Raw genomic sequence first — 12,512 nt, forward strand, 5'->3', positions numbered from 1 at the left:
GGCAACTACTCCTCAATAAGCAAGAAAAAATATCTAATGAAAAAAAGTCTCATCAGTAAATGGATCTGAAAAAAATTGTACAGCCACCAGCATAAGAATGAATGTGGACCATTCAGCTACACCAAACACAAATATAATCTCAAAATGGATGAAGTACCAAAATCTGAGACACTAATCCATCAAAATCCTAGAGGAGCATTCAGGTAGCATCTTTTTGTCCTCAGCTTCAGTGACTGCAACCAAGGCACCTCTCAAAAGGCATAGGAAACAACAGGGAAACATAGGGAAAGTAAACTATTAGGACTTCATCAATGTAGAATCTGTACAACAATGCAATGGGTGACAAAATAAAAGGCAACCTACAGAATAGGACAAGATATTTCCTTAACAAAGTCAGCACCCAAGAAAACAAACAATTAAGTCAAGAAATGGAGAGAATGCACAGACAGCCATTTCTCCAAAGAAGACCTACACATGGCCAACAGGCAGATGAGAAAAGTGATCCACATGATATGTCATCAGGGAAATACAAATGAAAACCACACTAAGATCCCACTTATACAACTCATAATGGATAAAGTAACAAGGCCGGAAACAATAAATATAAGCGAGGATATCCAGAAAGTGGAATTTTCTCTTTCACTTTTGGTGGGAATGCAGGCTTTTTCAGCCACTCCAGAAAACAGAATGGAATGCACTGAAAAAGTTATAATAAAGCCCTCCTGAGATTCAGCCACTACACTACAGGGTATTTACCCAAAATATGAAAATTTAATGAAATTAAGGGACCCCTGCACCACAATATTCACAGCAGCAATGTCCACAATAGTCAAAATGTGGAAGGAATCATGAAGCCCTTCTACAGAAGAGTGGATAAAGAAACTGCAGAAGGAGCTTCAATGTCCATTGACAGATGAATGGAAAAAGGAGATATGGTCTATATATACACTGGGACATTACTCACTATTAGAAGTGATGAATACTCACCATTTGCTTCAACGTGGATGGACATGGAGGGTATTATGCTGACTGAAGTAAGTGATTCAGAGAAGGACAAACATTATATGGTTTCACTCATACAAAGAATATAAGAAATAGTGCAAGGGAATGAAGGGTAAAGGAGATAGAATGGGTGGCAATTATCAGAGACAGTGACAGTACATCAGAACTCCTAACTATGGGGGAAAAAAAACCAAGGAGAGTGGAAGGGGAAATGGTCTGGGTCTTGGGGTCTCTGGATGACAGGAGCTGATGGGGGCAATTGGCGGAATGAGTACTGGCTGTTATAATATATGTTGGCAAATCAAAATCCAATAAATATATACCCAAAATGTGGTTTATATATACAATGGGATATTATACAGCTGTCAGAAATGATGAATAACATGAAATAACATTTCTTTCAACATGGATGGAACTGGAGTTGTTATATTGAGAGTAATAAATCAATCACAGAAAGGCAATGGTATGGTCTTACTCATGTGTGGAATATAAGAAATATTGAAACAGACCATAAGGGAAGGAGTGAAACTTAGTGGGGCAATACTATAGAGGAAGACAAATCATGAGAGACACTTAACTCTGGGAAAAAAACTGAGAGTCGCTGGAAGGGAGGTGGTGGGGATGCGGTTACTGGGTAATGGAAGTTAAGGTGGGCACATAATGTGATGAGCACTGAGTGTATAGTAAATGTTGGTAAATTCAATTTAAACAAAGAAAAAAAATTGAGATTAGCCTGCGCCCCCTGCTGGAACATTGTACATGGAAAGGGCAGAATGAACAACAGACACTCATTCTCAAAGTTCTGGACTCTGGGACTTCTGAGGTCCAGGTGCAGGTCGATGTGCTGTCTGGAGAGCAACCACGTCCTAGCCTGTCCTTTTCCCATCACCTCACATGGGGCCATGGCACAGGGAGCTTTCCCAGTCCTGGTGTATAAGGGTCCTGATCCAATCATGGGGCTGCACCTCCTGAAGCCACCTCCTTCCCCCAACTCATGGGCCTTAGGTTCCAACATGAGGATGGTAGATGTCACGCACAGTGAGCTGACATCAGCACATGAAGGATCCATGATTTATTCCCTGCAGATGGAAGGTCCTCCAATCCACCTGCTCACCCTGAGGACCTCATGGATCCAGCAGGAGCTTCTGGTCTCTGAGCACACCGTGTACACAAGATCTTCAGAACCAGCTGGTGACCTTGGGGAGAGGACAGCTTCCATCTGAGACCTGGGTAGGATCTTGGCCTATTTGTATTATCATTTTATGATTTGTGCTTCCATATATTATTCTACTCCTTTCCCTGTGATTAAGACATTTGTCTACTGAGAATGACCATGTCTCTCCTTTGTCCTCCCAGTTTGATGCTCCTTTAGTGAACGTCTTCCTCAACCAGGTCCAATCTTTATTGCCTGCTAGCTCCCTGATATTTCTTCCTCATTCTTCTGCTCCACCAAAAGAATAAGAAAGCAAACAGTAACCCAGGAGTTCCCTCTTCTTTTAAAGATTTTATTTATTTATTCATGAGAGACACACACAGAGACAGAGGCAGAGACACAGAGAAAAGGAGGAGCAGGCTCCATGCAGGGAGCCCAATGAGGGACTGGATCCCATGTCTCCAGGATCACACCCTGGGCCGAAGGCGGAGCTAAAACGCTGATCTACCCAGGCTTCCCTACTTCCCTCTTTTGAAGCAGTTGGGACACTGACTCCACACAAACCCCTTGTGGAGCAGGAACCCGTCCCTACCACTGACCCACAACACACACCCTGAGCCAGTGTTCTTCCCTGTCACCATCCAAGCATTTATGTGATGAGATGCCTGCCTGGCTCTCATCAGGCATGAAGGTGAAGGTGGTAAAAGATTATACTCTTGTGATTGTGTGTGTATGTGTGACCTCTGAGTCCACCTCCCTATCATGTCATGCTGATAATTTCTCTCACACCGAGGCCGTTATTAACATTTTTGTAGAATGTCTCTATTCCCTTGTGTTGATCAGAGATTCCTCTATACCATGATGTGGAAGACAAGATGTTAGCTTGGGGACTTGTGATCCACAGTGAGTGCCACTAGGACTCATGAAAATGTTCAGATGACTTGAATGGAGTTATTTGTAATTGATTAATATTTTGGGTCAGGAAAAGTTAAGTACAAGTAGATGTAAGTGCTATAGTTGAGTGCCTAAGTCTCTAAGAAAGAGGCTGAATAGTTAAACACATAATCAAGTGTTCAGAGAGACCCCCTGGGGAAACTGCTCCTTAGAGAGGAAGCCCAGACCCTGACAGGAAACCTGCCCAGAACCTCCATCTACACCTGCTCCTGGGCTTTCAAGACAGAAGTGGTGAGGAGTGTGCACCCCCTAATGGTCTTAATCCCCTTCTGCAGGGAGGTTTGTGTCTGGGCTCACACTGTGGTCCCCTCACTGTGTCTGCACAGTAATACACGGCCGTGTCCTCTGCTCTCAGGCTGTTCATCTGCAGATACAGCGTGTTCTTGGCGTTGTCTCTGGAGATGGTGAATCGGCCCTTCACAGCGTCTGCGTACCATGTGCTACTTCCACCACTGTTAATGTATGCGACCCACTGCAGCCCCTTCCCAGGAGCCTGGCGGATCCAGTTCATGCCATAGCTACTGAAGGTGAATCCAGAGGCCACACAGGAGAGTCTCAGGGACCCCGCAGGCTTCACCAGGTCTCCCCCAGACTCCACCAGCTGCACCTCACCCTGGACCCCTGCAGACACAAGACATCCTGGTCAGGAAATTGTCCCACATCCCCTGTTTCTCTCACTCACCTCCACTCACGTACTCAAGGTCTCTGTTCTCCATGAATTACCTTTTAAAATAGTGAGAAGGAAAACCAAGCCAAGCACAGACTCCATGGTGGTTTGTCTGTGTTGTGTTTTGAACCCTGAATGGTGTCACCTGGGGATCCTGGGACTGGGGCTGCTCTCCCAGCTTTAGGGTCAGGGCTGGGCTGGTTTAATCAGTGGAGAGAGAGCCTTATTTGCATGCCCTTTGACTATATAGTCAGCTCCAGACTTAGAATTCAATTCTTTACAAGTTATATACAAGCATTACTTCCTAACCCTAGATGACTTTCTTTTGGTGGCACAGTGGATTTATGATGTTCTAATTCATCAGCGTATTTATCTTTGCCTTTCTGTGCCTTTTAAAAAGTTTTTATTGGGCAGCCCGGGTGGTCCAGTGGTTTAGCGCTGCCTGCAGCCCAGGGCGTGATCCTGGAGATCCGGGATCGAGTCCCACGTCGGGCTCCCGGTGCATGGAGCCTGCTTCTCCCTCTGCCTGTGTCTCTGCCTCTCTCTCTCCTGCTCTGTATCTCTCATGAGTAAATAAAATAAAATCTTAAAATATAAAATAAATGTTTTTATTAATATACGTCACTTTTAAAGAGTATTTTTCTCCTTAATAAAATTTAATCATAAATATTTATTTATTTATTTATTTTTAATTAATTTTTATTGGTGTTCAATTTACCAACATACAGAAAAACACCCAGTGCTCATCCCGTCAAGTGTCCACCTCAGTGCCCGTCACCCATTCCCCTCCAACACCCGCCCCCCTCCCCCCTTCCACCACCCCTAGTTCGTTTCCCCGAGTTAGGAGTCTTTATGTCCTGTCTCCCTTCCTGATATTTCCCAACATTTCTTCTCCCTTCCTTTATATTCCCTTTCACTATTATTTATATTCCCCAAATGAATGAGAACATACACTGCTTGTCCTTCTCCGATTGACTTATTTCACTCAGCATAATACCCTCCAGTTCCATCCACGTTGAAGCAAATGGTGGGTATTTGTCGTTTCTAATCGCTGAGTAATATTCCATTGTATACATAAACCACATCTTCTTTATCCATTCATCTTTCGATGGACACCGAGGCTCCTTCCACAGTTTGGCTATTGTGGCCATTGCTGATAGAAACATCGGGGTGCAGGTGTCCCGACGTTTCGTTGCATCTGAATCTTTGGGGTAAATCCCCAACAGTGCAATTGCTGGGTCGTAGGGCAGGTCTATTTTTAACTCTTTGAAAATATTTATTTTTGATACCAGTTTAAAGGGAATTGTTTTGTAAATTTTATACAGAAAATTTGTTGTTAGTGTGTAGAAATTAGCTTTTTTGTCTATGTTGATTTTATATCCTGAATTTTCCGTAAGCTCATTAATTACTTGTGTTTTTGCATTGATTTTCCTCTTTGTGTACATGCAAACAAATCATTTAACTTCTTGTTGACTGATTTTAATATCTTTTATTAGTGCTTAATTTGTATGGTAATCTTCGGCATGAATGTTTTCCCTCTTTTCTGTCAGATTCTTTGTTCTAATATTTTGTTTGATATATAGCATATCTAGGAGAGCAAATGAATATCGTTTTGCATGCGGAGTTCCCTAATATATGGTGTGATGCAGGATCTCTGGACAGGACAGGAAGTCTGTTCACAACTTCTGCCCAATTCTCATTGTAGATTTGAATTTGAGCCTTTAATCTGATAAGACATTTCCAAATATCTTCTTCCATTCTGTAGGTTGTCTTTTAATTACTTTGAGTGATTCCTTTGCTGTAAAAATGCTCTTTCCTTGATGAAGTCCCCATAGTTCATTTTCCTTTTCTTTCCCTTGCTTCTGGAGACAAGTCTGGAAATGGTTGCAGCCGAGGTAGAAAAGGTGCTGCTTGTGTTCACCTGAGGATTCTGATGGTTTCCTGACTCACATTTAGATCCTTCATCAACTTTGAGTCCATTGTTGTGAATGATGTCAGAAAAGTGTCCCCTTTCATTCTTCTGCATGTGGGTCTCCTGTATTCCCAATGCCATTTGTTGAAGACACTTTCTTTTTTTTCTTCTTTTTTTTTTTTGTTTTTGATTTCATTTACAAGTATCCCCGGCTTTATTTTTTTTAAAATTAATTTTTATTGGTGTTCAATTTACCAACATACAGAGAAACACCCAGTGCTCATCCCGTCAAGTGTCCACCTCAGTGCCATTCCCCTCCACCCCCCGCCCTCCTCCCCTTCCACCACCCCTAGTTCGTTTCCCAGAGTTAGGAGTCTTTATGTTCTGTCTCCCTTCCTGATATTTCCCAACATTTCTTCTCCCTTCCTTTATATTCCCTTTCACTATTTTTTATATTCCCCAAATGAATGAAAACATACACTGTTTGTCCTTCTCCGATTGACTTATTTCACTCAGCATAATACCCTCCAGACTTTCTTTTTTTTTTCCATTGGATATTATTTCCTTCTTTGTGAAGACTTTTTGACCACAGAGTTCAGGGTCCATTTCTAGGTTCTCAAACTTTTCTATTTATCTATATGTCTGTATTTGTGCCCGTGCCATACTGTCCTGATGATCACAATGTTGTAATTTATCTTGACAAGCAGAATCAGGATATCTCTAGCTTTGTTTACCTTTTCAGGATTGCTCTCGCTATTTGAGGTCTTTGTGGGTCCTTACAAATTTTCAGATTATTTGCTCCCACTCTGTGAAAAATGCTGGTGATATTTTTATACAGATGGCTTTCAGTGTGTAACTGGCTCTTGATAGCATAGATATTTTATCAATACTTATTCTTCTAATATATAAGAATAAATATTTTCTATCTACTTGTGTATTCCTTACTGTCTTTCATAAGTTTTATGGAATATTTAGACTATAAGTCCATCCTTTTTGGTTAGGATTTTTCATTACCTGATGATTTCTGGTGCACTTATGAATTGCATCCTGTCCTTGATTTTCTTTTTTCTGTTTCATTTGCACTGTATAGAAAATCCACTGACTTCCTTGTATTGATTTTACATACTCCAATTTTGCTGAATTCTAGTATCAGTTCTAGCAATTTTTTCAAAGGAATTTTTGGGATTTGAACTTAAAGTATCTTGTGTGTGAAGAGTGAACATTTGATTGTTTCTTTGCTGATTTGGATGACGGTTACTTCTCTTTGTTGTCTGATTGTTGAGGCTAGGGCTTCTAGCACGATGGTAAAGAACAGCGGTGATGGTGGACATCCCTGTCCTGTTCCTGTACTTAGGGGAAAAGCTCTCAACTTTCCCCTGTTTAGGATGACATTCTCCATGTGTCTGTGTAGATGGCTTTTATGATGTTGAGTATGTCTCCCTATCTCTACACAGCAAGAGTTTTATTTTTTTTATCAAGAAAGTATAATCTCTTTTGACAAAGCTTTTTGGGCTTCAGTTGAGAGGATAAAATGGTCCTTATCCATTCTTTTATTAATGACTCAAATCCCATCATTTGATTTGCAGTTGCTGAACCACCGTTACATAGCATAAATTAATTCCATTTGGTCATGGTGAATTATCCTTTTAATGTACTGTTGGATCCTGTTGGTTAGGATCTTGGTGAGAATTTTGCATCCATATACATCAAGGATATTAATATACAATTCTCCTTTTAAGTTTGATATTTGTCTGCTTTTGAAGTCAAGGTAATGCTGCCTGCAGAAAATGAGTTTGGAAGTTTCCTTTAATTTCTATTTTTTGGAATATTTTCAGGATATGTATTAATTCTATTCCAATGCTTGTTACATTCCCATGGGCAGCCATGTGTCCCTGGACTTTTGATTGTTAGAAGACTCTTTTTTTTTTAATTAATTTTTATTGGTGTTCAATTTACCAACATACAGAAAAACACCCAGTGCTCATCCCGTCAAGTGTCCACCTCAGTGCCCGTCACCCATTCCCCTCCAACACCCGCCCTCCTCCCCCCTTCCACCACCCCTAGTTCATTTCCCCGAGTTAGGAGTCTTTATGTTCTGTCTCCCTTCCTGATATTTCCCAACATTTCTTCTCCCTTCCTTTATATTCCCTTTCACTATTATTTATATTCCCCAAATGAATGAGAACATACACTGCTTGTCCTTCTCCGATTGACTTATTTCACTCAGCATAATACCCTCCAGTTCCATCCACGTTGAAGCAAATGGTGGGTATTTGTCATTTCTAATCGCTGAGTAATATTCCATTGTATACATAAACCACATCTTCTTTATCCATTCATCTTTCGATGGACACCGAGGCTCCTTCCACAGTTTGGCTATTGTGGCCATTGCTGATAGAAACATCGGGGTGCAGGTGTCCCGACGTTTCGTTGCATCTGAATCTTTGGGGTAAATCCCCAACAGTTAGAAGACTTTTAAATATGTTTGATTTTCATTTACTGGTTTTGATTCTGTACAGCTTTTAAATTCATTCCTGTTTCAGATTGGGTTGTTTCTACATTTATAGGAAGACATCAATTTCTTCCAGATTGCTGAATTTGTTGGCATGTTATTGCTCATAATCCCTCTCTTTAATAATTTATTTTTCAATTATTTATTCAATATTTTATTTAAGTTCAATTTGCCAACATATAGTAACACCAAATGCTCATCTCATCACATGCCTTCCTTAGTGCCCAGCACCTAGACACCATGTCCCACCACCCACCTTCTGCAACCTTTTGTATGAGTCCCTGAGATAGGAGTCCCTCATGGTTTGCCTTCCTCTCCAAATTATCCCCACTCAGTTTTCCTTGTTCCCTATGATCCCTTTCACTATATCTTATATTCCACGTAAGAGTGAAACCATGATGATTGTCCTTCCCCGATTGGCTCATTTCACTTGGCATAAGATCATTTAGTTTCATATATGTTGGTGGAAATGGTAGCTATTCATCCTTTCTGATGACTGAGAAATATCCCTTTGTATATATAAACGCTTTGTATGTATATCAATTCATCTTTCTTTCTTTTTTAAATAAATTTATTTTTTATTGGTGTTCAGTTTGCCAACATACAGAATAACACCCAGTGCTCATCCCATCAAGTGCCCCCCTCAGTGTCCAACCCCAGTTACCCCCACCCCCCACCATCCACACTTTCCACTACCCCTAGTTCTTTTCCCAGAGTTAGGAGTCTTCCATGTTCTGTCTCCCTTTCTGATATTTCCTACCCATTTCTTCTCCCTTCCCCTCTATTCCCTTTCACTATTATTTATATTCCCCAAATGAATGAGAACATGTAATGTTTGTCCTTCTCTGATTGACTTATTTCACTCAGCATAATACCCTCCAGTTCCAACCTCGTTAAAGCAAATGGTGGGTATTTCTCGTTTCTAATGGCTGAGTAATATTCCATTGTATACATAAACCACATCTTCTTTATCCATTCATCTTTCAGTGGACACCGAGGCTCCTTCCACAGTTTGGCTATTGTGGACATTGCTGCTAGAAACATCGGGGTGCAGGTGTCCTGGTGTTTCACTGCATCTGTATCTTTGGGGTAAATCCCCAACAGTGCAATTGCTGGGTCGTAGGACAGGTCTATTTTTAACTCTTTGAGGAACCTGCACACAGTTTTCCAGAGTGGCTGCACCAGTTCACATTCCCACCAACAGTGTAAGAGGGTTCCCTTTTCTCTGCATCCTCTCCAACATTTGTGGTTTCCTGCCTTGTTAATTTTCCCCATTCTGACTGGTGTGAGGTGATATCTCATTGTGGTTTTGATTTGTATTTCCCTGATGGCAAGTGATGCAGAGCATTTTCTTGTTGGCCATGTCTATGTCTTCCTATGTGATATTTCTGTTCATGTCTTTTGCCCATTTCATGATTGGATTGTTTGTCTCTTTGCTGCTGAGTTTAATAAGTCCTTTATAGATCTCAGAAACTAGCTCTTTATCTGATATGTCATTTGCAAATATCTTCTCCCATTCTGTAGGTTGCCTTTTAGTTTTGTTGACTGTAACCTTTGCTGTGCAAAAGCTTCTTATCTTGATGAAGTCCCAATAGTTCATTTTTGCTTTTGTTTCTTTTGCCTTCGTGGATGTATCTTGCAAAATATTCCGTGTTCATGGATTGGCAGAATTAATATTGTGAAAATGTCAATGTTACCCAGGGAAATTTACATGTTTAATGCAATCCCTATCAAAATACCATGGATTTTCTTCAGAGAGTTAGAATGAAGTATTTTAAGATTTGTGTGGAATCCGAAAAGACCCCAAATAGCCAGGGGAATTTTAAAAAAGAAAAGCATAGCTGGGGGCATCACAATGCCAGATTTCAGGTTGTACTACAAAGCTGTGGTCATCAAGACAGTGTGGTACTGGCACAAAAACAGACACATAGATCAATGGAACAGAATAGAGAATCCAGGAGTGGACCCTCAACTTTATGGTCAACTAACATTCGATAAAGTAGGAAAGATTTTCCACTGGAAGAAAGACAGTCTTTTCTTTCTTCTCCTCACAATGATTTTGATGGTTTGTTGTCTGACATTTATATCTTTTAACCATTTGACTTTATCTTTTTGTCTGGTATAAGACAATGGTCCAGTTTAATTCTTCTGCAGGAGCTGTTCAATTTTTCCCATGCCAATTATCTTTGAGAATGTTTAATTTTCCCAGGGGATATTCTTTCCTATTCTGTCGAAGTTTATTGACCATACATTTGAGGGCCCATATCTGGGTTCTCTACTCTGTTCTATTGATCTATACGTCTGTTTTGCACAAGTGCCACACGGTTTGGATTATCACAGTTTTGTAATACAGCTTGACGTCAGGCATTGTGATGCCGCCTGCTTTGATTTTCTTCTGCACCATCCCATTGGTATTTATGGTCTTTTCAGCTTCAATTCAAATTTTAAAATTCTTTTTCTACGTGTCTGAAAAATGATGGTATTTTGATAGAGATTACATTAACTATGTAGATTTCCTTGAGTAACATAGAGATTTAAGAATATATATATATATATATATATATATATATATATAATAAATTGATGTTTTATTGGTGTTCAATTTGACAACATATAGAAGAACACCCAGTGCTCATCCCATCAATTACCCCCTCAGTGCCTGTCACCCAGTCACCCCCACCCCCTGCCCACCTCCCCCTCCACTTTTTCTAATTCTTGAGCATGGAATGTTTTTCATTCCTTTTTGTCTTCCTCAATTTCCAACCTAAGTGTTCTTGTATTCTCAGTGTACACATCCTTTACCTCTTTGATTTGATTCACTGTTAATTATTTTTGTTGTGTTGTTGCAATTATAAATGCCATGGAATCCTGGGTTTCTCTTTGTACTCTATCATTGTTAGTGTAAAATGTACCTGACTTCTGGGCATTGAATGTATATCCTGCTACTTTGCTGAATTGCTGACTCAGATATAAAATGTTTTCCTGGAATCCTTTGTGTTTTCTATGTGGAGTACCTTGTCATACGTGGAGAGTGAAATTTTGACTTATTTTTTTCTTGATTTCCAAACTTTTATTTCTTCTCGCCTGATTGCTGAGTCAAGGACTTCCAGTGCTATATTGAAGAACTTTTTTGAGAGTGGACATTTGTGTCATGTTCTTGACCTTAGTGCATGATATCATCTTTCTCTGCTGTTAAGAGGATCATTTTCAATCCAATACCTCTAGATTGAAATTGAGTTAGTGGATAACCTTTTTTCTTGCTAGGGGTCATCCAAGAATTCTGCAGTAGCAAATTCTCATATCAGAAAACTGGTTTCAATATGAACACCTAAATAAGAGATGAGAAAAGACACGACATCCTTATAAATGTGTATATCCAATACAAAGATCACTGACATTGATGCTGTGATCATGGTCCAAGATACTGACCCCACCAGAGGACTTTCCTCTGTTTCTTGAATTGTTAATGCCTCTGTAGCCTCGTGTCCTGCATGCACTTTTTGCTCCTTGTAGCATCCTTGCTGGTTGATCTGGGTGATCCTGTGATGCACACCAAGTCAGTTTGTCTCCTGTGAAGCATAAGTTGATGAGCATCAGGATATTGATAATGTTTTTGTATTTAGGGACAGGAATAAGCAATGCATGTGAATGTTTCATATGTGTAGTTTAGTGTATTTCTCTTCTCATTACAAGTATATTTGTAGGTAAACCCTGAATAGGTCAACATAGAATCCTGTGTCCAGAGAGTCTCCCTGGGTTAAATATTTGATGGAAAGGAAGCCCCAGACCCTGGCACAAAAGTGACAAAGGATCATGAGGTTCAGCCTGAATATGTAATAGGTACCTTGACATCTCATATGCTGACGGTATTATAGTGTGAAGTTGTCCAAGACGACATCATTAAACCGATCCCATGCTCATGCATCCCTCCCCTGTAGGATGGGAACCTATCACATAAAGCCCCCACCAGTGCTCCTGCTGGAGGAGAGCAAGAAGACACTGAGCAGAAATTATTTGAGACCCACATCTCCTGTGCCCAGCCCAGAAACAGAACTTGGCTGCTATGGAACGCCTTCCAATCCAGCATCCTGTAGTCACAGGAGGGACCCCATAGGATCTGAAAGAGGAATAGTGTTAACACCAAAATTGTCTGGGGTACATGGAGTTGGTGGTCCATTTCTGGATTCTCTCTTCTTATCCTTTGATCCATGAGTCTGTTTCTGTGCCAGTACCACACTGTCTTGAAGATCACAGTTTTGTAATACAGCTTGATGTCAGGCATTGTGATGTCTCCTGATTGTTTTTCTTCTCA

At 40.5% G+C, this 12,512-nt stretch overlaps 2 gene segments (V, D, J or C); both read right to left on the reverse strand.

The window, feature by feature from the left end:
• The window catches only part of LOC140599256 (immunoglobulin heavy variable 3-74-like), a 571,793-nt gene that overhangs the window by 375,531 nt on the left and 183,750 nt on the right, over positions 1-12,512 (reverse strand).
• On the reverse strand, positions 2,436-3,931 carry LOC140599455 (immunoglobulin heavy variable 3-48-like). The segment is given in 3 exon segments: positions 2,436-2,446; positions 3,407-3,730; positions 3,833-3,931. Coding segments are annotated over 3 exon segments (381 nt in total).

The sequence above is a fragment of the Vulpes vulpes genome, chromosome 6 (genome assembly GCF_048418805.1).
Source record: "Vulpes vulpes isolate BD-2025 chromosome 6, VulVul3, whole genome shotgun sequence".
NCBI lineage: Eukaryota > Metazoa > Chordata > Mammalia > Carnivora > Canidae > Vulpes > Vulpes vulpes.